This window comes from Abramis brama, assembly GCF_963993115.1.
Source record: "Abramis brama genome assembly, chromosome: 24".
NCBI classification, from domain to species: domain Eukaryota; kingdom Metazoa; phylum Chordata; class Actinopteri; order Cypriniformes; family Leuciscidae; genus Abramis; species Abramis brama.
The window spans coordinates 12,528,741-12,556,551 of NC_139986.1; the positions used below are offsets into that span (position 1 = coordinate 12,528,741).

Consider the following 27,811-nt stretch of genomic DNA (forward strand, 5'->3'; position numbering starts at 1 on the left):
TTGGCTATGACTTGAAGACAAATGCTAGACTAAGACAGTGAATTACTGTCTAGACTACTAATGCTAGACTACTCCTCTGCTCCTTAAATAGATAAAACATTAGCCTATATGTATGTATGTATGTATGTATATATATATATGTATATAGGGGAGTGAAAGCAGAACTTTCCACTCCCATCTGCGCTTTTATGGGATTGCTCTCTTATGCTAATTTGCCCTGTTTAGTAAATCTGGCCCTATATATATATATATATATATATATATATATATATATATATATACTTAATTCAAATTTGAGGCGGGGTTGAGTTATGAGGTTTTACTGACAGTTTGAGGAACCAATGGAGTTACGAGGTTTAGTCACAAGTTGCTTTTAATACTTTTCATTGGTTAAATATTTGCAAAACCCACAAACAGACATAAAGGGTGACCAATGGTAATGATTTATGGACATAAAAAATAAAAAATTATTAAGTATGGAGATATGAGGTGTTACTGCTCCTTCCTACATGTCAGCAATTTCTCTCTCTCTCTCTCTCTCTCTCTCTCTCTCTCTCTCTCTCTCTCTCTCTCACACACATTGGTTACATTATCATCACACCCATTAGTATTCATTGCTGCTTCTTTGGCTTGATATTGTACAGTCAACCTGTATTACTGCAGACTTTTCCATTTAAGTCAGATTATTCAAGCATTGTTTGTTTCCTCAGTGATGAGTTTGTATACTGACAGCAGTGTAATTTCTCAAACTCTTTAGAGCTCCACAGATGAATGAAAACTATACAGGTTTTGATCAACATGAATTTTAATTTGGGGACTTTAAAAGTTAAGTAGAAGGCCAAAAACATTTCTGGCATGATGCAATTTTCCTAATTTTTGAACACAAAGAAAAAAAGAACGGAATGACATGGAATAGAATGACTTTAAAAGCATTATTCAAACATTAAAACATTTTAGGGATGGGAGGTTCTAGAGAAACCTTTCAAACTGAAACCCGTTCACTGATGCATTTGACTTCTGTGTGATAAGACAAGGCTTTACTCATTGCTTTAACATTTCATTTACAACAAACATCTAAAATCCAATGGGCTAATCAGCATAAAACAACACTATTAAATATTCTTTCTCCATCTAAATGGAAAAAAACAAACAGACAAAAAGAATTTGTCAAAAAGACAAAAAAACGTCTTTCATGTGGATTATACTGAGAGATGTCATTTGTCATTTCATTCACTTTAAACATAAAAAGTGCAAAAAAATCAATTAACCAGTCAGTGGATGACAACAAAGACGCTTCTGACATAGCTGGGTGACATACGCTTAATCTGGCTGTTTTAAGTGTGTGTGATGTCGGTTATTTGAGGCACAAAATCAAAGATTGTCTGCCAGCATCTCATCTCTATCTCAAAGCGGATGCCATTGCCTGGTTTGCCTCTGTGCTCATATGCTTGAAATCTTTGATTTTTGAATAAGTCAGTTTAAAAATCCATATGTTGACACATTCTTGAGAGCTAAGAATATACACTATACAGTGCAAAAGTTTGGGGTCTGAATAATTTTTTTATGCTTTTGAAAGAAGTCTCTTATGCTTACCATGGCAGCATTTATTTGATCAAAAATACACTAAAAGTAAAAGAGACATATTATTACAATTACAATAATAAAAATTATTGTTTTCTGTTTTAATATATAATTTGGTAACACTTTAGTTTATGGTCCAATCCTCACTATTAACTACAGTAGTTGCTTAGCATTAGGGATGTCCCGATCAGGTTTTTTTGCCCTCGAGTCCGAGTCCGAGTCATTTGATTTTGAGTATCTACCGATACCGAGTCCCGATCCGATACTTCTATAATACATAAAAAAGAATAAAGAAGAGCGAAAAAACAGATCCAGGATGTTCCTTATTTTTTATTTAATTCACCTTATTTTAACATTCAACAACTCTGTTAACAAACAGAGAACTTCTGTGAGGTAGCTTGAACAATCAAGTAATACATAACATAAATTCTTCACTTTTGGACTTTAGTGCAACAGTAAATATAAAAAAAAGTCTAATATATAAACAAATAGCACCTCAACTTAAAATACCCGGCAGGCATGTAAACAAATTAAAAATAAAAGTGCCACAGTGTTTGCAAAGCCAGTAATGTGCTTTTAGGAACTGCACTCCTAACTCTTAAAGGCCTATTTATACTTCTGCGTCGAACTGCCGCCGTAGCTACGTCGTAGGCTGTGTGTAACGCGCGTACCCTACGGCGTACCCTGACGCCTCAAGGCTGATTTATACTTCTGCGTCGGACCTACGCCGGAGCCTCTACGCTGTAGGCAACGCGTTGGTTTTCATTTATACTTCTGCGTCGTTGTCCGCGTTCACGCGCGCAGAGGGAGCATGTGAAACCCGAGGGAGCGGTCCTAGCAGACCAATCACAGCGTTTGCGTCCGCGTAAAGTTGACGCATTGTTACATTTTTGGAGAGGTGCACGTCAGGGTACACCGTAGGGTACGCGCGCTACACACAGCCTACGACGTAGCTACGGCGTAAGTTCGACGCAGAAGTATAAATTGGGCTTCATTATACTTCTGCGTCGGACCTACGCCGGAGCCTATACGCCGTAGGCAACGTGTTGGTTTTAATTTATACTTCTGCGTCGTTGTCCGCGTTGACGCGCACCTAGGGAGCATGTGAAACCCCGAGGGAGGGGTTCTGACACACCAATCACAGCGCTTGCGTCCGCGTAGAATTGACGCGTTGTTACATTTTTGGAGAGGTGCACGTCAGGGTACGCCGAAGGGTACGCGCGCTACACACAGCCTACGACGTAGCTACGGCGGCAGTTCGACGCAGAAGTATAAATAGGCCTTTAGCAGAGCGTACAGCGCGTATTTTTTTCGCCGCCCATGTTAACAGATTAGAGCATTCACACCGCACGCAGAGGTGGCGCGGCAGTGCGTAGCAGTGCGATCCTTTCGGTGCCGAGTCTATTTTTGCTGCGCCGCTTACACTGAATTAAAGTGACAATTGATCATGGCCAAAATACACCGCAGTTTTATCCAAAATGTGCATTGATGATATCTATTGTGTTTTAAACAGTCAATTAAATGACCAACAGCAATTTAAAAAGAAAACAAATGTCCAAAAACAAACTTGTTGCCAGAACAATAAAAACAAAGATGAACCAAAAGTTATATAAATGAAATTATTAATAAAATAAGCTTCTTGACAAGTCTTTTCTCTTAAATGTATTTGAAAACGAAATAAAGCAATGCCAACTTATCCATTATAGAGTACTCTGTCTGTACACAACCCGCGGTTCAGCCGTGCGTGACAAACGCTGCCAGTGTGAAAGCAAAACGCGGGTGTCCTGCTCCTGCTCACCATACGCACTGCTCCTGCGCTGCTTACGCTCTGCTAACGCGTGCAGTGTGAAACCGGTGTAACTCTGTGCCACCGCATAACTATAGATGTGTTAAAAAAATAATGAGAATATATATACATATATATCCGAGTCCTGATCGGGAGGTAACGTCCGATTCCGATCGAGTCTGAAAACACGTGATTGGGCCGATTTCCGATCACGTGATCGGATCGGGACATCCCTACTTAGCATGCATATTAGTAGGATATTGGCTGATTTTTATCACTTATAAAGCACATAAAATGAATCCTAAATTCCAATTCCTAAACTTAACAACTATCCAACTTTTAATAAGCAGTAATTAGGAGTTTATTGAGATGAAAGTCGTAGTTAATAGTAAATTAATAGTGAGAATTGGACCCTAAACTAAAGTGTGGTAAAGTACAAACTTTTTAACAGCAGTGTGTATACTGAGATCAGGCTTTGCCATACATTTAAACCAAGACATCAATGTTTAAAGCTACACTGTGTAATTTTTTAAGTTGATTCTTAGCAAAAAAACACTTTGTTCTTTCAAAATGATATTTGGTCATTAATGTGTAATTACTTCTACCAACTAATCAAGTATTCTCGTGAGTGTAGAATCTGCCATTTAGAATACATACAAGCGAGTCGCTCGAATGGCGGCAGCCATGTTGCGCCTCCATCTTGAAAATACATTAGCCATACCTGGACATACCTGGAAATTCAAGCTTCGCCTTTCGCGTTTTGACACTCAGTGGCACCGTGACGAATGCGAGGGGGAGATTACTCGCGACTGCCGGCAGATTTGAAATAATACGGCCACCGTAGGAGTTAAAACGCCCTCAGAATGGGAGGGGCTAGAAAGTAATATTCAGTTGGTAGTCATAAACAATTTCACCGCTAGATGGGAGAAAATCCTACACAGTGTAGCTTTAAGAAAAATAGGACCATAAAATATTTATCACACTGGTAGATTGTTCTTCAATCTATAAATAAAGGGTTAAATTAAGAACCTCCATGCCCCACATTTTCCATGTTGTTTATTTCAAGACTGTAAAGGACGAAATGTGTCTATAGCACTGAGCTTAGCATTTTGTACAAATCAACTAACTCTAAATGGCTCATTCTGAACCCCACTCATAGTACAGAGGAAATTATTAAAGGGCACTTGACCTAAACAACAGAGCTCAACAGCCTCCATCAGCCTGAAGATGACTAAAACCAGATGGACAGCTTAGAGCTTAAGACAAACGTTATAGAACACAGAGTCTGTTTGGTATAATGCTGATTAATCAGAGTATTAAAAGTTATTTGTATAATATAAAAATATGTTGATTTATAGGTTCTTTGGTAGAAGGGATTTTTTTTTCTGCATAATTACCACACATTTTTGAGACTTGGAACAAAACATTTGCAATCTGAAATTAATCAGAGATATCTGGAATGTTCCTATGATAAATATATAATTTCATTTTATGTACTCTTTATTTAATGGAAATGAAGATGCTAAATTATCAATCACTTCACGTAAAATTACTTGTCCTCATAACTTCATACAGATTGTATTATTAATACAAAAAAAAACCAATATATACCTCTTTTATAAGGTTTTACAGCCTACTTTTGTCAACATTGTCAGTAAAAAATGAAAAATCAGCAAAATCCATGTTTTTATATTCATCATAAATGATATTTCATATGCTATTAGGTCACACAGTATCTGGTAATTTCCGTAGTGTTTTTTTTATTAAAAAAATAAATAATTATTATTATTAAATGTTTCAGTAATCAGTAATACACGTAATTGCATTTATATGTTGTGCCAGAAAACGTAAAATAAATTGTTTGGGAATTTTATATAATTTCCCTCATTTTAAGCAGGTCATGATGTGAATATAAAAACACACATTTAATGAGAAAATGGAAAATCAAGAGAATGAAGATTACTTCATCTCCTTGATACAAAAACTTGCATTCATTCATGCACTCATTCATTCATTTTATTTAAGTTAGATTTATCAGAATAAAATAAGATACTTCTTTTTTTTTTTTTTTTTTTTAAGGAGACATTCTGGTCATCAAACATTAGTGGAACATGTTCATAGATAATGTGATGAACTACACCTTTGGTTACTTTATAGGACACCTGTGTGAACATGATGACAACTGACTTCATGCATCCACTGTGATAAAATACAACTTTAGTTGTTGGAATTTTCATGGGCTTTTGCCAAGGAATACAAACTATTGTGTCGTGTCCAGCAGAACGCCTGTGTCAGGAATCATGGGAGGGCCGTATACTCCTTGACTCAGCATGAAAACCAGATCTTTTCTCTTTCTTTTTTTGTGTTAGATTCACTAATGGCTCACACCGTTTTCCCATCAGCCCTCTCTCTAAGCGACAAGGCAGCTGACAAACTGATCTGAACCCCAGCGTGTCTGTGAAATGGGATCCCCCAGGATCAAAACACACTTTAAAATGGCTGAACAACTCCTCACTCAAAATACCCTTGGGATGTTTACGTCACACTACCACATCACTGCTCCTAAATGTTCATTTACATACACTAAATACACTTTTCAAACATACTGTGGCATATTTGTGATAATTACACTAATATTTGTAAAGACTCTTTTTGAAGATCTTGTTTTTCATTATACATGTGCATTATTTATTGTATAAAAGCTCAGTATTTTTTTTTTTTTTTTCTCTTTTGCTACTGTATAATTGTGTCTAAAACATATATTATTGACATAACATATATATAGCATACAATGCCATGTTATAATATAATATATAATGGTACTTTCATACATAACATGGTACTGAATGATTAAAATACAATAGCATATATGGTACTTCAAGGTAGTGTAAACATTACCATAGAATAGCCATGATATACTTTTGTCAGGGATTCACACACTTTTTTTGTCAGCAAAAACTCTTTGACGAAAAATATTTACTTTATGTACCCCTTTACATATTTATGTATGTGAGATTTTAAGTTCATATTTCAATAATTTAACAACAAATTTAAAGGAATGGTTCGGAGTAATTTCAACCTAGGGTCCTTTGCACCATGACCTTTGCAACACCCCCCCCAGAAGCTTTTTTTCCCTTGGTCGAACATTATTAAAGTTAGAGCTTATTTAGAGATATCAGCCGAATGGCTTAGGGCAGGCGCTAATGGATCCAAGGATGTATCTAGTAAATGACCCCACTAATAATGCCCAGAATGGTACCAAATTCTACAGTAGTACAAATAGGTTCTGTACTCATAAAACGAGGCATTGGAAAGTTTGTAAGTACATCAGGAGTTTATTTAAATAACACTTGCTTGATGGCTCATGCTACTGCTAACCCGGACGGCGAGGTCACTTCCGTGATTTGGGAAAAGCCCATAAAAGTCCTGGCAGAAAGCGATGCATAAGGATGTAATGTAACGACGCCCAGTTCCAGGAATGCACTAATATTTTGTTGGTAGTACCAGTTTGCAACAATTATTAGTTAACACTAAGTTGTCAACACTTCAACACTTAAATTCACTAGCTTTTCCCTTACACGTGTGAGTTTTGCAAAGGACTTTTACGGGCTTTTCCCAAATCACAGAAGTGACCTCGACGTCCGGGTTAACGGTAGCATAAGCCATCAGGCAAGTGTTATTTAAATAAACTCCTGATGTACTTACAAACTTTCCAATGCCTCGTTTTATGAGTACAGAACCTATTTGTAGTACTGTAGAAGTTTGGTACCATTCTGGGCATTATTAGTGGGATAATTTACGAGATACAACCTTGGATCCATTAGCGCCTGCACTAAGCCATTCGGCTGATATCTCTAAATAAGCTCTAACTTTAATAATGTTCGACCAAGGGAAAAAAGACTTCTGGGGGGGTGTTTGGCTCAAGGTCATGGTGCAAAGGACCCTAGGTTGAAATTACTTTTTAGTAAGTGTTTCGTTTTGATTGTTTTTATTTTACATTACTCATTTTAATTATTGTTTAGTTTCTTAACTTTTCCTCAATTCACAAACCCCGTGCAGTTAACCCCAGTTTGGCAAACCCTGGGTTATGTCAAAACAACACAGCATTACTATGGTAAAATGTATTAATAAAAAACATGAAAATGCCATGGTAGCTTTTGGCTTTTTCTTTGTTTGTTTGTTTGTTTTTGGTGTTTTTTTTGTTTTTTTTTGCCATTATTCTTCAATATAGAGTTGACATAGTATTTTTAAGTTAAACTGGATATTCATTCAGAGAATGTAGGGCAGAACTTGATCTTATCCATCAGGTTTGAACCGAATCGTGAAAAGTGGGTGTTGGAGGGCTTGGTTACGTCAGTCAGTAAGAAAAGTCGTTTTAGCAAGTCACTTTGAATAATTTTGCACAATACGACAAGGCACGTTAATAAAAAAAAATTAATAGATATATGTTAATTAACTTATGTTTATGTTAAAGTAGTCAATCATTTTATCCCTTAAAACTCACCTTTGATCACCAAAATGACATATTTAAAAGTTTTTTTAAAAGTGCCTTAAAATGGCTTGAAATGTAACTAGACCCTTGCCTCATTTAGTATGCTGTTCTATGAATATGCAAATTTGCCCCGCCTCCACTCACTCGCACCAGCTCAGAGATCCACTCGTTGATGATCACACATTGACCTGATTGGTTACAAGGTAATTTGTGACCATGTTTTTGAGATTGTCTTTGGTTCACTGCAGTTTTAAAGAGAAAATACTCAGCAATGGTGTTGGACTTTGCAAATGGTTTGTCTTAAAGCATATTAAAAACTCCACATAGACATATCCACAACATTAAAAGCTTGATTTTCACCACAGGGGGAATGTTAATTTTGACATGAAACATCCAAGGCATGATAAAACATGAGAAATCATTAAAAAATACCAATTTAATAGAATCAGTACTGAATGTATGAGGCTCCAAGAACCTCTGAACCATAAGCAACACGCCATACCTTCTTGATCTGGCTTTTGGGATTAAATTACCCTTTTCTTTTCCCAAAACCCTCCCATCCCATTCCTCTTTCTAATAAGAACTGAGGGAGCGGCTCAGCGGAGGAAACGCTGAAAGATTACTCGTAATCAGACTGATAGCAGTGTGTACGAATGAAGCCAGAGGCACAGGAAAGAGTTGGACCCATGTAGGGCTAACTGCCCTCTTACTGATCCAGTTCCGTAATGGCAGTGCACACAATATCCGTCTCTAGAGTGAGAATCCATCAAAACATATTGATCCAGAAACAAGGGAATTGGCCATGGCGCAGAGAGAGAGCAGTGTGGCTGAAAAGTGTTTGTTTCTGTGGGACTGTCCTGACAGGGTTCATCTATTAAGGCAGAGCTCAGGGGAACGAGAAGACAAGGGCTTGGACATCGCTGTGGCGTGTTGAGCTGGATATGGCAACACAAAATGATCATTCTCCATCTTTTAAAAGAGCTTGTTTGTTCTACTCATCCTATAAAACACCACAGTTGATTTTCTGTGAGTATGTGGGTGTCTATTTGTTTTATTGGGACATTGGTTAGGTGTTGGATGGTATGCTCCTTGTTATCATAAAGTCATCAAAATGTTTTGTTTTTTTTCTATTATTTCCTTAAAAGGATAGTTGACTGAAATCATGTTATCATGTTATTAACATGCCATTTTATTCCAAAAATGTATAACTTTTTTTCTGCAGAAGAAAAAAAAAGTGAAGAGTTGTCTGTGCTTCTCCATATACAGTTTTAATGAATGGGAATGAGGTTTTTAAAGTATCAAAAAAGTGGTCTATAGGACTTGTGTGCCATCTATTTCAAGTTTTCAGAAGCCATTTGAGATATGTGTGAGAAACAGAGTTATACATTGTATTGTTCATATTTTTCTCATGAACATCTCAAAGTGTGTAACACTATTGTTAGTCAATTGGTTTGATTCTGACTCATAAAACCAGTCTGAATTAGTTGAATTGAGTTCTCAAATTCTCAATAGAGAGAAAGATTATCAGTGAATAACAACGTACATTTCTATGCATCAGTCATATGGACTTTAAAAAAAAGTATAATACTTTTAGGGCGCTTTTGTTTTTTGGTACTTTTTTTAAAAAGTTGAAAACATTTATTGTGCATTTATTGTAATTGCATGGAATATAAATACATACACTATTTAAAATGTCTCCTTTTGTGTTCCACAGAAAGAAAAAAAAAGAAAAGTTACAGTATACAAACTTGGAAAAACATAAGGTTGGGTAAATGATGACAGATTTTAATTTTTGAGTGAATATCGCTTTAAGGCCAAAAAAGTCTAAATATTGCTGGCTACAAATGCACACTTCAGATGATCTAACAGCTGGATTCGCTAAAGTTTGGGAGATTAAGGGATTAAATGTTTATTAGACATTCAAAGTCTTGTTTAAATGATATAAATGTGCATTTGCTGAATACCAACATTATATGAGAGCATTATAGCATTTGCCTTTCTATTACTAATAATAGAAAGGGAAAAACTAATACATTATACTACGCTTACTGTCTTTGCGTAACAGTTCTGTTTAATAATTAATTAAACTAACACAGTAAACTAATGTGGACAAAAGTATAGGAACTCCTGTGCATTCTCGGAATTGGCTGCAAGGTGTTCTCAGAACTGTCAAAATAAAAGTTACAGCACTTTCAAAATAAAAGTTACAGCACTGTCAAAATAAAGATCCCGATTTCAACACTTATTGGCCAAGTTATCGGCCAGTGCCAATATCAGCCGATATTTAAGCCTAAGTGATAGATATCGGTTGACAAATAATGGCAGATTTTGTCACTACTTATGCTATTTATTGTAAAAAGTAGCTTGTAACTACACTAGCTACATTATTTTAAAAGCAGCTGACCTACTTCTACACTACTGAAAAACATTAAGTTAGTAGCAATGCTATTTTTAGTTAGTCGGTCAGGCCAGTGTTGAGGAGTAACTTTTGAAAAATGCTAGCCAAATTTTGCAAACTCACATTCAGTCTAGCTCCATTCTAGTATATAACCCACTTTTCATGATCCAATCAGTTGGTGATGGATAAAATCAAACCCAGTACTAATTTTATCACTCAGAAATGTCACATTTCAAATGTAAAATGGGATGCGAATGCCATTTCATGTTAATGAAATGGTGTGAGGGGAAAAAGTGTGTGGTCTTACCTGTGGTCCTATGGGGTACGTGGGGTGAGATTGACCCATATGACCATGTTCTGTGGGACTGCTGCTGGCATCAGAGTGAACTGAACCAACTCGAACACCTGAGAGAGACAGAGAGAGAGAAAAGATATATAGACTTATTTCTCCATTCTTAAAGCTGCAGTCCGTAGTTTTTCCTCTTTGTCGCCATCTCTGTTCGAAATCTGCAATTGCAGTTATTCGCAGAATTATCAACTTTACGTGGGTTGTGCCTCGGCACGGCACATCGCGGATGAATCCGATGTTTTGAGGAGAATGTGCGGCTGTCAGTCGCCGTGCCGGAGTGGATACTGTCATTCGGAATCACAGATTATACTTTTCGGAAGTATGACCAAAATAAGAATTTAGCTGGAAAATGTCATCTGAACAAGTAACATCCACTTTTGTTCTGACCAACTAAGGGAAAAAAAGCATTGCAGTAAATCACGCTGATTAAATCTAACAATCGCTTATCATATCACGTCAAACCGAGTAAATTATACTTTGTTCTCAAAATGTTAATGTTAACAACATCAGCATTGCATGACTACATTTAATGTGTATTAGGGCTACCTGTAGTTCAGTTTCCATTTCTGTGCAATCTAATTTCTAATTGTCATACCAACAAATTAATGTTCCTTAGAACTGGTTCTTTGAAAAACAAACATGTATCTGTAATCAGATGCATATTTAAAATTCAAATATAATCTAATTTTTACCTTTCAAAAGCCCTTCCGATATTATCCTTGTTTTCGCATGGGCCCGGTTGCATTCACTTATTTTCTGCAGCCACTCCGAAGTCCGAAATCTTTTGTATTTTACAACGGGTGAATCTCCAGTTGTCACTGGTGATTGTCGTTTGAACCTTTCTGGATCCGCCATCAAATTGATAAGTTTAATTATATCAAGTGTTCTGAGAAAAGGCTATAAATCTCCACCTCCACCATCCTCACACAATATAGCCTACTAGCCGGGACACCTTCTTTATGTGTACAGATGTGACGTAATGACGCAAAGACATGCTCGAATTTCCCGCGGAAATCCACCAGTACCACTGGAATTAAAAACATTATTTTTGGGCACGCAAAATTCAAGTACATACACTGGCTGGTTATGTACTTGCTCAAAAATGTATTTTGGATAATTTATTATCCAAAAAATCCTTTATTCTTTAAAGGACTGCAGCTTTAAAGAATAAAATCCTTTTCAATAAATTCCTCAATTTTCCCCTCCCATAACCACATATACAAACACTCAGAGACAGTATCATGCTGTGACGGCAGTGAGCCCTCAGTAGGGTGCTCTGTAACTGCTGCTGTAAAGCGTTTTACCAATAAAAGAGTCTGCACACCATGTGTTCTCTGCTAAACACTCATCAGCACTGTTACATACACTTCGCAGTGAATCCTTAATTCAGCGACTCAAACCACACATCAATTTACATGCTTGTGTTCTGTGCTGATCTGAGATACTACACACCTGCAGTGTTATTGTAATATAACTGAGATACTATTTACTAGGTTTTTTTTATTAATATTTTGGATTAGTTCAAAAAAAATTTATTTTAAATTGTAATAATATTTCACAATATTACAGTTTTTACTGTATTGTTGAACAAATAAATGCAGCCTTGGTCAGCATAAAGGTCCGTTCACACCAAGAACGATAACTATAAAGATAACTATAACGGCGTTCACACCAGCAGATGATATTGCTCTGATTATTCTAAGCGCGTGCTTGTCTGTCTTGTTAAATGCTCGAACTCGTTACAGCAAGATGGATTCTGATTGGCTGTCAATGTTTTTATCATTCATCTGCTGGATAAAATCATTCTGAAAGTGATTCCAACGATATTGTTTCTCTCTGCCATTATCGTTACAGCTGTGGTGTGAACTCTGCTATTATTTAATATTGAGAACGATTTTTTAAACTATATCTTTATCGTTGTCTTTTAAGTTATCGTCCTTGGTGTGAACGGGCCTTTAAAGACTTTTATTAAAAACATTTTTTTTTAAATCATTCAGGCCTCTAACTTTTGTCAGTAGAGCTTATTGAACCTGGAACATTGGGACTCATTACAGTATGTGCAATACAGAACACTATTTCTACTGTTGAATGCTTGAATCTGATTGGTTGACGAATGTTCTAAGGTGCGCAGTTATTTTCAGGGAAATGCACAGCTAAAGTAGTTCCAGGCAGGTCTTGACCGCATTACAGTTCCATATCACTTTGCCAATTGATTTCAGTTATTTCAAAGTCCTTACAGTCAACAACAGCAAAACAACCAAAACCCACAATGACACTGACCAAGCAAATAAATATAGTATACAATAGGATAAAAATGACAAATCATTGCATGTTTAATTCCATGTTTTTTGCCCCAAAATTATGTTTTAATATGTACGGAAAGCATATACTCTCTTTCTCCCGCGCTCTCTCCCAGTCAAACGCACACACACATACAGTACACTCACACACTTGAACAGAAGCATGTTGTCAGAGCTGCTCTGACAATTTAATCGGTAAAATAGTTTAACAACTTAAAATGAATTTCTCACTAAAGGTAAATAGGCAAGGTAATAACGGGGCTGTTCTTGGAGCAGATAAACATACAGTTTCGCTATTAGAGACGCTGCTGCCGAACACAGTTGAGAGATGCACAGACAGGGAATTCACACACGCTTAAAGCGTAACTCTCACCAAAATGCAACCTAGGGTCTTTTTGTTAATCTACCCAAGGCAAACTTTCGTTTAAAAGCATAATTAGAATGGAAACGCCACTTTTAAGTTTGACCATATTTTCGTTTTTGGTCAAATTGGCTTTTGAATGGGAGTGCTAGGGGCACGACTATAATAGCATCAAAATCGCTATTTTTAAAACACTAGCGGACGGAATATATACACACGTGTGTGTGTGTGTGTGTGTGTGTGACCCAAACTATATATAACTTTTTTATTATCTGTCTTGTCGCTGTCATTCTGTCTGTACAGTGGAAGCTTCTGTCACACTAAGACACATTCCTTGTATGTGTAATCATGCTAAAAACATAAATAAAGCTCTTTCTGATTCTGATTCCAACCTTTTTTTGGAAGACAGTATTTCATCTTTTTAATTATTATCATTTATCTACATCCATTTGGCAGATCCTCTTTCAGCAATTTTAAATAGTCGACATGAGGCTAGTATCAGAGTTCATCACATTGACTTGAATAAAGCGTCATTCAAATATGTTATCATGTATAATTAACACATAGAGCTCATGCCATGCCATGTCAAGTCTACTGTATTTAACCAGTCAGGAAAGGATCACGCATGGTCTTGGGTGGTATAGCTAGCTAATAATAGCTATATTGCTATAGCTAGTCATCTATTTTTGTGGTACACTGCCTTTGGTTCATGGTCAGAGCTGGAGTCGATTCAAATCCAACATATTGCTTTTTCTACTTATATGTAGTACACTTTTTCCCTTTCTTTCCTTCTTTCGAAAGCTGTACCATGAAACACAGAGTAGATTAAAACTAATACTGACAAAACTAGCTTGCTGTAACTTGTGTCATTACTACATTTTTGTCTGTTCCTACACTTCCACGCTGCTCTTGTACATTTAATAACTAGGAACAGGCAGGCAGTGATGGCCAAAGAAAAACAAAGCAACTGATTTTAAATGGTTCTTCACTTACAGAGGCTTTTCTGAGAATCACCATGGTAACATACCCTCATTATTCCAGAGATCACTGGAGGGTAAAGACCTGTCTCCCAGGCCCTAATCTTACACACACACACACACACACACACACACACACACACACACACACACACACTGGTCAAACCTAATAAAAGAGTTTGTAATCAAGCGACCCAGCACACTTATGAAGAACATCTGCTGATGACCGCTCACCTGAGGAACGCTTAACCCCACTATTGTTTGGATAGCGGTCAGCCGTTCTGATGTGTGCTTTTATCTACACCACAAGATTATGATTAGTTAGTTCTGGTTTCCTCAGAATTCCTGCCAAAACATAAATCTTGCCTGCGAGGAAAATTGAGCCAGAGAAGTAAAGTCAATAATAAATGTGTCATAACTCAAAAATGAAATCATGTAGTTTGGACTGTTTCTGAGACAGTAACAGTGTTCTTGTGTTGAATTGTGTTTCTTGTGTTAGGCTTGATCATTGAGTACTATCATACAATTACCAAACATCCATCCATCCATCCATCCACCAATCAATCAATCAATCAATCAATCAATCAATCAATCAAACACAACAGACTGAGAGATATGATGCCTAAATTCATTTTTAAAATTAAATTGACTATTTAAAAAAAAAGAATTAAATTATTAAGTATTATATAATTATATATAAACTAGTATTATATATAAAATGATATACTTTTTTATATAAATATTTGATAAAATAAATCAATTTTAAATCAATCAAAATAAAATGTAATTTAATAAATTTCATTTCTGTGATGTTTTATGATGACTCTATTGTTCATATTTATTTCATGCTATGTTTTCACACTAATGTATACGTACACTGCTGTTAAAAAGTTCAAGGGACTGTAAGATTCTGTTTGTTCGTTTTTAAAAGAAGTCTCCTATGCTCACCAATGCTGCATTTATTATATAAAATACAGTAGAAAAAAAAACAGTAATATTGTGAAATAATATAATAATTTAAATTTGAATATATTTAAAAATATAATTTATTCCTGTGATCGCAAAGCTGAATTTTCAGCATCTTTACTCCAGTCTTCAGTGTCACACAATCTTTCAGAAAAATATATTAAAAGATTAATGTAGCAAAAAGATGACACAAACAAAGTTTTGCATTATTACCATTGTTTTTGTAATTGTGGGATGATCACATATTATCACAGCGCTCTTTTGTCCCGTATTTGATGTTCCAGATGAGCGACAGAACTAATGATGCAGCGACGACGTGTTTGTCTCAAAGTTTGGCAAATGACAAACATCAGAGGAAAATCTCCAGTGTCAGACTCCATTATCATATGTTCACGAGCTCAATATCAAAAATGAAAAACAAAGCAGATTCCGCTTCTAATCAAAGGAATCGCTCTGCTGCATAATTGATGAGGAGCATCGCATTGACAGAGCACATGACAATATCATATATAAATAATGCTTCCGTTACGCATTGATGCTTTTGGTGTAACTTGAAGTTGCGAGTTGTGAATAATATATTGCGTAAAGCAGCAAAGCGTGGCCTATTGAACCGGTGTCTTTCATTGGATGAGTGGGGAACGCTTGATCCCTTTGCAAATAATAGTAAAGTTAACACATTTTAGTTGAAGAGGGGGGGATCAATAATGAATAAATGTACAGGCCCCTCATCTCAGGAGGGTTTCGGTGTGTTTTTTTCTCCTCCTCCATGCAACAAAATTAAAAAGCCGAAGGAGGAGTGATGGGGTGTCTGGGGATTATCAACAGCGATTCACTCCCATTACCCAATCCCATTGTTCTTATGACCTGTTTATTAAAACAGCCTTCGCCTTAAGTGGATTACTCTTTGAGCACTGAGGATATCTTTTGTCTAAAGAACTGATACACACTCTAGCTGAGGAGAATTTTTCCTGGGAAGTATCACTTCCCTCAACCAAACTAAATGCCATGTACTAGCAGCCAAACTGCTAGTACTAGTTATTGTTTGAGTTTAAAAGCCTGAGGGTGTTTCGATAAACTCGCAGACAATGAAGAATACGCATGCATGCTTCTCAAGGTTGACAGACTTACAGCACCACAGAAACCACTTATCAAACCGCCGAGGACCATTATGGATACTCAGCCTCGCTCACTAATTTATAAAGGTATTGATAATTGAGCGTATTTTGAAACATTCGCCCATCCTCTCACAAAGCGGGCGATGGGCACCAACAGGCCGGGTTTCTCTGAGCTGGTCAGACAGTGTCTCATTTGTAATCTCCTCTGTGTAGCTCTATCTATAGGTTAAACACAACAGAGACCCGGAGCGACAGCAAGAGGGAGAAAACCTCACCTAGTGAGTCTAGATGTGCCAGTTCTGATAAAGTGGCTAAGACATCAAGACGTCAGAGTTCAACTGTTTTTTTTCTTTATAAAACCTTCATCAAAACAGGGGTGAGACAATGACCTCTGAATAGTTTTATGATGTTATGTAGACTGCATATATATATATGGCTGCCATATTTTATAAGCAGGGTGATTATGAGTGCCTTAACACTTAGTAATTTAACTCAAAATTTAACAACCTTTACAAGCTCTGCTAATGGCAATACCATCAATAATTTCTGCACATGTAATGGATATAATTTAATATAACAAATGAAAAATAAGAAATAATATGTGAGATATTGCATAAAATCGCAAATATGAGAAAAAAGGCATAAATTGCCAATCTGGGGTGCATTTCCCATACAACGATGTAACTCCTACCAGTCAAGTCACCTTCATTTATATAGCTCCTTTTACAATACAGATAGTTTCAAAGCAGCTTTACAGTGATAACAGGAAAATAATGCAACAAAGTTTGTTTCTGCTGTACAGCAGATCTAGAGAAACTAACCAACTAGTCACAACTGTTTCCCAAAAATAGTAGGGACATGGTTGCACCTCTATCGTTGGAACCACATTGGTTCAACAATATAGGACTGTTGTTAATGATGTAATGAGTAATACTTCTGCTAATGCATCTTTTCGAGATCTCAGAGATACTGTTGTAACGAACATGGCAACTAATGAATACTTCACTCTTTTTGTTCCATGTCATTTTGCTTTATTTGATGTTTGATTTATCAAGGTTTCCCTCATACTTCATACTTCAGAGTTCCCTTGTGCATTTTACACACACAAATTTAAATACAGAATGTACTGAATGTTAGCTTGCTTATTGTTGCCAAGAGCATTATCGATTTAAATCTACGTAATTTAACTACGCTTCTAACCACAAGAGCTGTAGTTCCAACCACGCAAGTTTGCGATGCTGTTTGCAAACTTTCATTGGAATTATGGTTTTTGGAAACACCAAATCGTTGAACTATGTTGGTAACGACAGAACTTGCGACCATAGTTGGATAACAATGATTTCGGGAAACGCGCCCCCTGGTTGTTAAAGCTGGCATCACACATCAGCGTTTCCAGGTCCAAACTCTCAAAAGCAAAAACCAACAGTGCTAATATACTTGTGGTATGCTGTAGTACTACTGAAATCTTCTTTTCTCCATATCGAAATCTCAGGTGGCCAAACAGTGATTGGACTTTTATGAATCATTCAAATACTTGTGTCCAGGACACAGAGAGACCTATTCTATTCTATTCTATTCTATTCTATTCTATTCTATTCTATTCTATTCTATTCATTTTTAAAAACGTAGCTTAAAGATGTGCTGTTAATGAAAAGTGCTCATAAATGTCTGTTGAGATAGTATTTTCAGTAGAGAATTGGACCCAGAAACAGTATTCGATACGTCACGACTTGATATAAGATTGTTTCAAAAGTTCAAAAGCATTTATTTGAAAAGGACTTTTTTCTGTAACATTATAAATGTCTTTATTGTCAATTTAATGCATCCTCGCTGAATAAAAGCATATTCATCCATTTAATAATTAATCAAATTAATTAAACGCCTTCAGTTCCACTGATCTTTTGAGTGGTAAATATCCAGTGAGGTTGAACGGGCACAGGTCAATGCCAGGAACCAAAATGGTATTAATTGATCTCATCTATGTTACATTTCAATACCCGAGTGAACACCCCCCACCACCCCGCCAAGGACAGCGCATGCAAAATTACAAAAGCCAATGTGTTTGTTGTCATCTCGTTTAGTGCCAAATAGCTTGCAGATAGCAACACTAAATCGACACGGCTGAATTAAACAGTCATTGTCGAGGGCTCGGTTAGAGGTTGGCATTTGCCCCCGCAGACATTTATGAATCAATTTTTCCTTCCATAAAAGAGGGGCTTTAACACTTTCAAAGGAAATACATTATGTCATAACGTCAGTGATGGTGAGAGATGCTCTTTCAGGCTATTCAGAATCGACAGCCCCCCAAACCCGATCTTAAACAACCCACACGTGTGTGTCCGCTTTGTGATCTTCCGTCTATTTATCATCTCATTCACTATCACGCGGTTAAACCAATTTGAATTACAAAGCGCACTGTAAGCGTCCCACTTGCTTTTGTGCCATCTAAAAGGCATGATGAACTGAAACAGGCCATAAATGTGTTGCGTTATCACAAAATAGAGTGCATGATATTATCTGAATTATCTATTGATCCAACCAATCCAACTGAAAGATGTTTAGCGATGTATTGATCTTGCCCATTGGGATCTAAAATATGACTGAGACTGAAGCCACTGTAAATACAAATCATTAAGTCTGATGCAGTGACCTCTTTGAAACACATTAAACTGTATTGGCACAAAGCTTATGATTTGATTCATAATTTTGCTTAGGGCACATAACACACTTTAATTTTTAAGCACCGCTGATGTATTGTTGACCACAGGATCAATCAAAGTTAAAACCCATGGAAGACAATAAATTGCATTTGTGCTACAGAGAGTTTAAAGTTTAAAGCCCTGGCCACATGACTGACAGGTCACATTTAACACAATTGTAAATCCTGTCAATAATCAACCAATTGTGTTCAAATTGTTGGGTTATTGATTTTGTTAATGTGGCATTTGAAACCAGGGAAATAGACACAGGCGATGTTTGGAATAGAGTACATGCTGCATATGGCACTGGACACATAGAATGGAATACTGCACATATATATATATATATTTTGCATTATGTAATGATAAAAATGTCAAACAGTAGTGATAAACTGTAGTGGCTTACTTGAGGGTAATCCATGTATAATATTTATAAAAATGAGGGAATTTTGAATACAGTTGTATCAGCCTTATATCTGCTATCTTTACATTAAAATTACTTTTACAGTAATCTTCACTTACAATAAAATTTTATAAACAACTACTTTTTTAAAATTTGATAATTAAAATATGTAACATTGCTAAATGTAATCTTTAGCAAATCTCACAAAAATTTTACATTTTTCATACTATACATTATAATGTTGTGACGCCTACATTCACTTGTAGCATTTTAGTGTTTTATTTTTAATTTATTTAGATTTATTTCTTAAAAATATATAGAATTTCAATATAAGCCATTTATCGTTTATTGATATATTTACCGGCCACTTCACTGAAATAAATATCGGATTATCTGTATCAGCCAGGATTTTAATAATAAAAAAATACACATATGGAAGTTCGACTCAAGTGCACTACATTGTGGGATACATTATTTCATTGTGCTATGTTATGTATACTGCATATTTTGACAGACGTAGCCTATCCGGGTAATCCATGTATACTGAGGATTGGTACACTATAGATATTATACATACTTTATGCTGCAAAAACAATATCAGTATAGTATTCTGAACATGGCAGTGTGACGAACTGATATAGAGAAGTCAGGGATGAATAAAATTCAAAGCAGACATGCAGGGAAATCCTAAACTATTTCTACAATATATAAATGTATCTGGTGTCAATAAATAGCACTAATTTGGTTCATCTAAAGCCCCATAAATCTGTATGACAGCTTCACGGCTTTTTGATCTAAACGTCCTTGTGGACAGAAGAACTAAAAAAAAAACTAAAATATAACACAAAATAGAAAATATACAAACATGAGGATAAATCAATGTATCTGAGAACCATAGAGGGGGAGAAACCGAGGTGAAGACAAAAATAGAGAAAAGGGAGAAAAGAAGAAAACAGAATTAAAGCAAGGGGCAGAAGAAAGGGCATTTATTTTATTAAAAGAGTGATAGAAACTCAAAAAATCCATCTGTGAGAAAGGACGGATAAAAAAAGGCAAAAAAAAAAAAAAGGACAGGGTGTTGATTTTGCGTGATCTGAAGATTAACACACAAACGGCCACATCTGTTGAAGAAGCCTTTCCTCTCTCTCATCCTCAGGCAATGTCAACTCGATTACCGCAGGGTTGAAAGAGACAAAGATCCATCCACATGACTCCTCATCCTTTTAGGCCCATCTGCAAAGCCAGGATGTGAGGCCAACCCTGCCTGAAGAAAATCAAACCCTTTTAGAGCAAAGACAGAAAAATGCCAGGGTCGCCATGCTTTTCACTGACGCCGAGCTCTTCCTAAATTACCTTAAGCATATTTGTGGCAAATAGGATTCCGCCTTCTGACCTCCAACATTGTCCGTCTTCGGCGTAAGGTCTCTCCTTATTTCGCGGTTTTTGTGAGGCATCTCTCTAAGTGCATCCTGTTCTCTTTATCTATACGTGTTCTGTTCGGCTCTCATGTGGCGGTTTAACACTCTCGCTCTGACTTTTTGTGAATAAGAATATTAATAGCTATTAGCTCACAATCGGGGGAAAGAAAATGAGGGACATATTCTTCATTATTTTTTAACTCGTCGGAGTAGAATCCTGTAAAAGTCTTTGTACTTTTAAGTAAAAGCTCATTCATCTTGTATTCTCGGGCGTAGTCTGTATACTTGCAGCACGTTTGCTTGTCTTTCTCATGTAAAAGTCACAGCTTGCAGACTAGAAACAAAACCTTAAATAATGGTAATAATAAAAATGACATATTTTGTTTGGTATTCTCCTTCTTATTACAGTCCAATTCTATGTTTTCCACATTGTTCCTTTTAAAAATGGGCAGTTTTCTGCTTGCAACCTCAAAATGTCTGTATCCCCATACTACTTATTTCCATAAAAAAATATTAGTTTCCACGTTTGTCATTTCTGTCATTGTTTATAGCGTTTACATAGAAATGCAAGTGGGGGTTTATAGGAGCCTGTGGGGGTGACAACAAGAACTCTGTGTATGGTGTTAGCAAGACGCCAGATGCAGACATGTCAAGGCCAGCACATCGCCCACTGACCCTACGGCTGTATAGCCACAATAGTGTCCATTCCTCCCCCTAACACAGACATCTTTCAAAGGCGTCTACATACAAATACGAGCCAAATAAAATCTACCTTTTAGTACAGTATGTACACTACCATTCAAAAGTTTGGGGTCAGTAAGATTTTTTTTTCTTTTATTTATTCAGCAAGGATGCATTAAATTGATCAAAAATGACAGTAAGGACACAATTATATATTACAAAAGATTTCTAGCTAAAAAAAATGCTGTTCTTTTGAACTTTACATTCATCAAAGAATCCTGAAAAAACGTATCACGGTTTTGACAAAAAAAAAAATTAAGCAGCACAACTGTTTTCAACATTGATTATTTTTTCTTGAGCCCCACATTAGCATATTAGAATGATTTTTAAAGGATCGTGTGACACAGTAATGATGCTAAAAATTCAGCTTTGCCATCACAGAAATAAAATATATTTTTGAATATAATCAAATAGAAAACTTTTATTTGAAATCAATAATATTTCACAACATAACTTTTTTTTTACTGTATTTATGTAGCCACTGTGTCTAGTGGCTACTATTTGACATCGATACCATAGGGAAAAACTGCCATATAGATATTTTGGTAACACTTTATAATAAGGTTCATTAGTTGACATTAGTTAATGTATTAACTAACATGTACTAACAATGAGCAATACATTTGTTACTGTATTAATTAACACTTTGTTAATGTTAGTTATTAAAAACACAGCTGTTCATTATTTGTTCATGTTAGTTCACAGTGCATTAACTAATGTTAACAAATACAACCTTTGATTTTAATAACGTATTAGTAAATGTTGAAATTAATATTAACTAATAAATGCTGAAGAAGTATTGTTCATTCTTAGTTCATGTTAACTAAGGTAGTTAAAAGTCAGCAGGAACGAGTAAAATTATGCGTTACATTAAAGTTACATGCCACTGTTCTGTTTACCCTAAGGGGGTTATCGCTGCGTTCCTTACACTTATCCATGCTAAGCTGCATGTATGGGTGGGAGTTCTTGCCCAAAACAGAACTATTTTGCCAATCCAAAATGTATGCTAATTGACATTGTCGATCATCTTTGACAATAGTGGTCCTGACAGAAATATCTTAATCTGTGTTCAATGGAAGAAAGAAAGTCATACAGGTTTAGAATGACATGAGGGTGATGACCGAAGTTTAATTTCTGGGTCACTATACCTTGAAAATCTTGCTCACCATTGACTTTCATAGTATGGAAAAGAGCAGCGTGAACATCCTACTAAAAATCTCCTTTTGTGTTCTACAGAAAGTAAGTCGTAGAGGTTTTGAAAGACATTAGGGTTAATAATTTTCATTTCTGGGTGAACTACTCCTTCCACTAAAATACACAAGAAGGTAAGGCAGTGTGGGGTTTTGAATGGAACATCTAAATAAATGTATTGATGTTCAGCAAGATCCTGAAAAAAACAATATTGTAAACCTCAATTGCCTGTTAGTCTCACACTTCCTCCTCTCGTATTCATTTCCGCATCTACCCAATGAGTCTCTCATCTCATTCCTCATCTCATCCTAAGCAGTCATCTCGTTCTCTCCCAGGTCACTCGGCAGCATCAATAGACATCATCATAAACACAAGCAATCGGAGCGCGAGCGTGGCGAATCTCTCCAACTCCCCCTACGCAAGGTCATCCTCCAACCTGTCTTAGCACAAAATGAAGGTTGCAGGGAAAGTCTGGAGCTTTGAAGCTCTAGAACTCCATCATGTTAGAAGAGCGGCACCCTCAGTTTCTGTTCCACATATTTAAATATGACAGGAAGGATGCCTTGAAAAAAAAAAAAATCACATTATAACTTCTGTGGATTGCCGGACGGAAACACTAGCATTCCTCTACGCCCTCATATATACGCAGTCACTCCTGGCTCTCATCTCCTCAATCTTTGGTTTCAAAGGGATGGTATAAGCCAGAAGGACAGGGGGTTATGCATTAGTACTGGTCAGTGCTCAAAGAGACTCCATCATAAATAATAAAGGGTCTGTGAAGGACATCCAGACTCTAGTTACCGGCTACGCACTGCGCTTCGCATTGTACCAGACAAACACAAGATTGTCATTTTTCATCCAACGATGACCACCCTCTCTACCCGTATGATTAGCTGACGGCTTCAATTATCCCACGCGATGGAAGCAACATACATTTTGGGAATGTTTGTGAGGGAACATTCGTCCAGACTTGCTGTACTGTTTGTGTCATTATTTTTACATTTAGAATAATAAAGCATAGCATATGGAATAAGCATATCATTCTTTTCTTTGAATCATTTCTAGACTGATTGTTGTTGTTTTTAGTCAGAAGGGAAAAACTGTACATTACTCTGATGAAAGATGAATTAGGACTACTTCCCAGTCTGAGGTCAGTAACATTTTAACAAAATAATAATACTTTAATTCAGCAATGATGCATTCAATTAATCAAAAGTGACAGTAATGTTACAAAAGATTTCTATTTTAAAGAATATATTAAATAATCCTTAAAAAATCTGGTTTCCACTATTTAGCAGCACAACTGTTTTCAAGATTGATAATAATAGGAAATGTTTCTTGAGCAGCAAATCAGCATATTAGAATGATTTCTGGAGGATCATGTGACACTGAAGACTGGAGTAATAATGCTGAAAATGTAGCATTGCCATCACAAGAATAAATTACATTTTAAAATATTGTAATAGAAAAAAACTTCTTTAAATAGTTTTTACTGTATTTTTTACCAAATAAATGTTGCATTGGTGAGCATACTTTCTTGAAATTTTTTTATATATATGTTACCGGCAAAGTGTGTAATCCGGCATTCTATAGAATGCCTAGGTAATGTATAGAATTAGGTAATGCATTTTTTGCAAAAAACAGCAGGAATTCTATACATTGCCTAGGCATTCTATACAATACCGGGATTTCACACTTTGCTGGTAACATTATTAGGAAATTATTAGGAAAATGGAAAATGCAATTACACATCTCTGATGTGAAAGAAAATAAGGGAAAGGGAATAATTCCAGCTCATAATACTTTATGTGACCATGTTTTGCGTTATAGACTATGAAATATAAACAACACCCAAAAATGTAATTTAACTAGACACAGAAACTCCACAAGATGCTGAGAGCCAGTTTGGAGATTAACTTTAAGCACTACACAAGAAACATTCACTTCAATCAGCAAATACTTGTGGAACAACCCAAAATATCTTCAATAACAGCCCTCTGTCCAATTGAGCAGAAAATCCCTTCCTCCATCCTTTACAAACATTAGATGGAAGTGCCAATTAATTTCCGCTGTCCTCGCTGACCCTACCAGCAATGTTTCTAAAACAAAAGCGGACCCAGGACCGCTCCTGCCCAACCCCTGCTACCCCCCCCCAGAATAGCATCTTATCTGTAGCCGCTGGCGGTACAGACGCATTAGCGAGTGGATTACACATGCTTGGTAGGCATGCATTAGGGAGATGGGGGCAGATCCCAGCTCAAAGCAGCCAACTAAAGGCCCAAGCCTGCCCTATAATGAGATCTAACTCCTGAGGAGAGGCACTCGGGGCTAGTGCGCTCTATTTAAAAAGGACCAGCCTCATTTAAAAGACTGTGTCTGTGTCACTTTATTACTTAACCTGAGCGAGGCACATCAAGGCCCTTTTGCATTAGCACCGAACCCCCTCCTCACTATTTTAAGCTAAGCTGATTACACAAACATAATGTGTGTGTGTTTTTATTTATTTGGGAGGCCTTAGAGGGAGTATAAGAGGCTAATGTCTATGTGCATGCATATGTGTACAAACGAGGCCGAAAAAAGGACCAGGACAAGCTACTAATGTGTTTTGCTTGTGGCTATCAATTAAAAGACACTAATTTATGGCTCCAGGTTGACTTTTAGACACTCAGCGTTACTTTTAAATGACGATTGGTTGTCAAAAAACATCACCTCAGCTTAAAGTACAATCTCCCGACTCAAAATGTTGCGCGTTCCAGTTGAATGGTACGTTTTTCTCTTAAAGAACACTGCATTGAGTCATACACCTTCTCCCCCTTCTCTTGTCTACAACAGATACATTTTCCTCTCAAACTCCCCCTCAATTACACAAATCAATACACATTTCTTTTATCTTTTCGTGCCTTTTTTCCCCTCCCATTCTCCCCGCTGAAGGTGACCCCTGGGCTGGAACGTGTCCTCCATTTCGGCGGAATCGGTATAAGTGCTGGCCATTTGGCGTGGACTAGGGGTGTCGCAATATACCGGTATTGACGATAATCGTGATATTCAAAGCATGAAATATCGACATCGTGTTAATTTAGAGCAATACAATATACCGGTATTGGCGATATTGGCGTTTTCTAGACGCAGCGCTCGTCCGCGCCCGCGCAGCTAGAGTGAAACACTCTGTCCACACCCGAAAAAAAGTAAGCTGAGCTCGCCAGTATTAACAACAGAGTTCTTCGGCTTCAAAGAAAACAGCACCTTTGAGGTGGTCGCACACCCGACGAGAAGCGCAGCGCCACGTCTTTAAAATTCGAACACATTCTGTATGAGTGTACACACACCGGACGAGAAGCACAGCGCGGTTCTATTCGGCGTCTGTCCGCGGCGCCCAGCAACGGCTCAGGACCTTGTTCAAAATCCTGCCGCGACACAGAGCGCAGAAAAAAGTGTTCAGATCACAGACTCAGCAACTATTGTATTTAATTGTACAGTATAATCATAACATAGTACAGACATTATCTCAATTCCATAATGTCCTTAAACATAATGATATTGCTGGCCATAAACTGAGAAAGTGCGTGTCCGGTGTGCAATACCTCGAGTTGTCATAGACGCGGCTATTATTTTACTAGTCATCATGGAATGGGAAACGTGACATTAACTGTTAACAGGGGGTTTCTGTGTTCATATATTTAATAAAGGGTGATTATTAAAATTAAGAACCCCGTTTTCTTTACTCATCTTATTTTTGTATTTGTATTTGCACTTGATTTTTTTATTCAAATCTGCTATCTGCATGACTTTATTGGCGCCAGTGCAACAACAGGTTTAAGAGCTTTTCAGTTCTTCAGGAAACCTTCAGACAGTGTTTGGCTTCAGTTTGAAACCAGATAAACTTCACATGCTTGTCTTCCTTCACAAAAATTTGCCATAGATTGAGTACCCCCCCCCCCCCCCCCCATAGATTCTATAGATATCGCGATATATCGATATCGTGAATTCTTTTGGCCACAATAACCGTGGTGTGAAAAATCTAACATCGTGACAGCCCTAGCGTGGACGTTAAGTGTATGAAATGAGTGGCCCTGTCTCTCTCTGGTCCTCTCCTCGTGACAGGCTGATGATAGAAGCGTCACATCCTGGGCCCGAATAAAATGCAAACTGACAAGAGACAAGGCTTTGGTGGCTGAATATAATGCCGGATTGTGCCTCCGAGTGCCTTATTATCTTGTCTTGGGATGCTGGAGAGGAGGCGGGTCTCTTAGAAAAGAGTAGACAGCCACTGTACACACACACACACACAACCCATCTCACAAGTAAGAGCGAAAAAACAGGAGTTTGGCCTCCTAACCACTGATTTTGCAGCTAATGTACCTTACAATAAATAGGGACGGGGTTGTTGTGGATGTTTGCGTGTGATAGCTGGAGTGAAACCTGGAGAAATTAGCTTTTTAAAAAGCGGGGGAGGTCGAAAAACATTGGGAGTTGAAAGTGAGAGGGAGATGAAGGAGAAAGATGTTATTCTGGAGTCAACGGCCTTAAATATAGCCATAATCCCATTCCGAACGACACAAAAGGGGTTTAAAGCGGACTGTATAAACACACGGTTGAGAATGAATCTGCTTCTTTTATCATAAAACACCACCTGAGAAGGCCAGATGAATCGGTCAACGATTTTAAAACGCAAAAAGAGCTGGATCATAAAACATTTTAGAACCATATTTCACACCTTTTTGTACTTGTTTTTCAGTGGACAGTGTTTTAACAAAAAAGGCCATCATTTAAAAGTACCCGTTTTATATATACAGTCAAACCAAAAATTATTCAGACACCAGATATTAGGGCTGCACAATATATCTAAATTATCGAAATATCGCAAATGCATGTATCGCGATATGCATATCGCAACGGCTTGCAATAACTAGGGTCATGAACAAAAGACAAAGAGAAAATCACTCACTGCTCTTGGCTGAATAACTTTTGTAGCTTTAATAAGAATCAGTATATATTTAATTCATACAGTGAAAACTAAGCAGTGTTTTATTTTTT

The 27,811-nt window shown here is 36.9% G+C and overlaps 1 protein-coding gene across 3 annotated transcripts in view; it reads right to left on the reverse strand.

Moving 5' to 3' along the window:
• pou6f2 (POU class 6 homeobox 2) overlaps positions 1–27,811 on the reverse strand; it is a 99,254-nt gene that overhangs the window by 62,493 nt on the left and 8,950 nt on the right. For all 3 annotated transcript variants that reach the window (XM_084102593.1, XM_084102594.1, XM_084102595.1), the window contains one exon: positions 10,565–10,662. In XM_084102593.1, the coding sequence (XP_083958719.1) occupies positions 10,565–10,662 (98 nt within the window). The remainder of the gene's footprint in view (positions 1–10,564; positions 10,663–27,811) is intronic.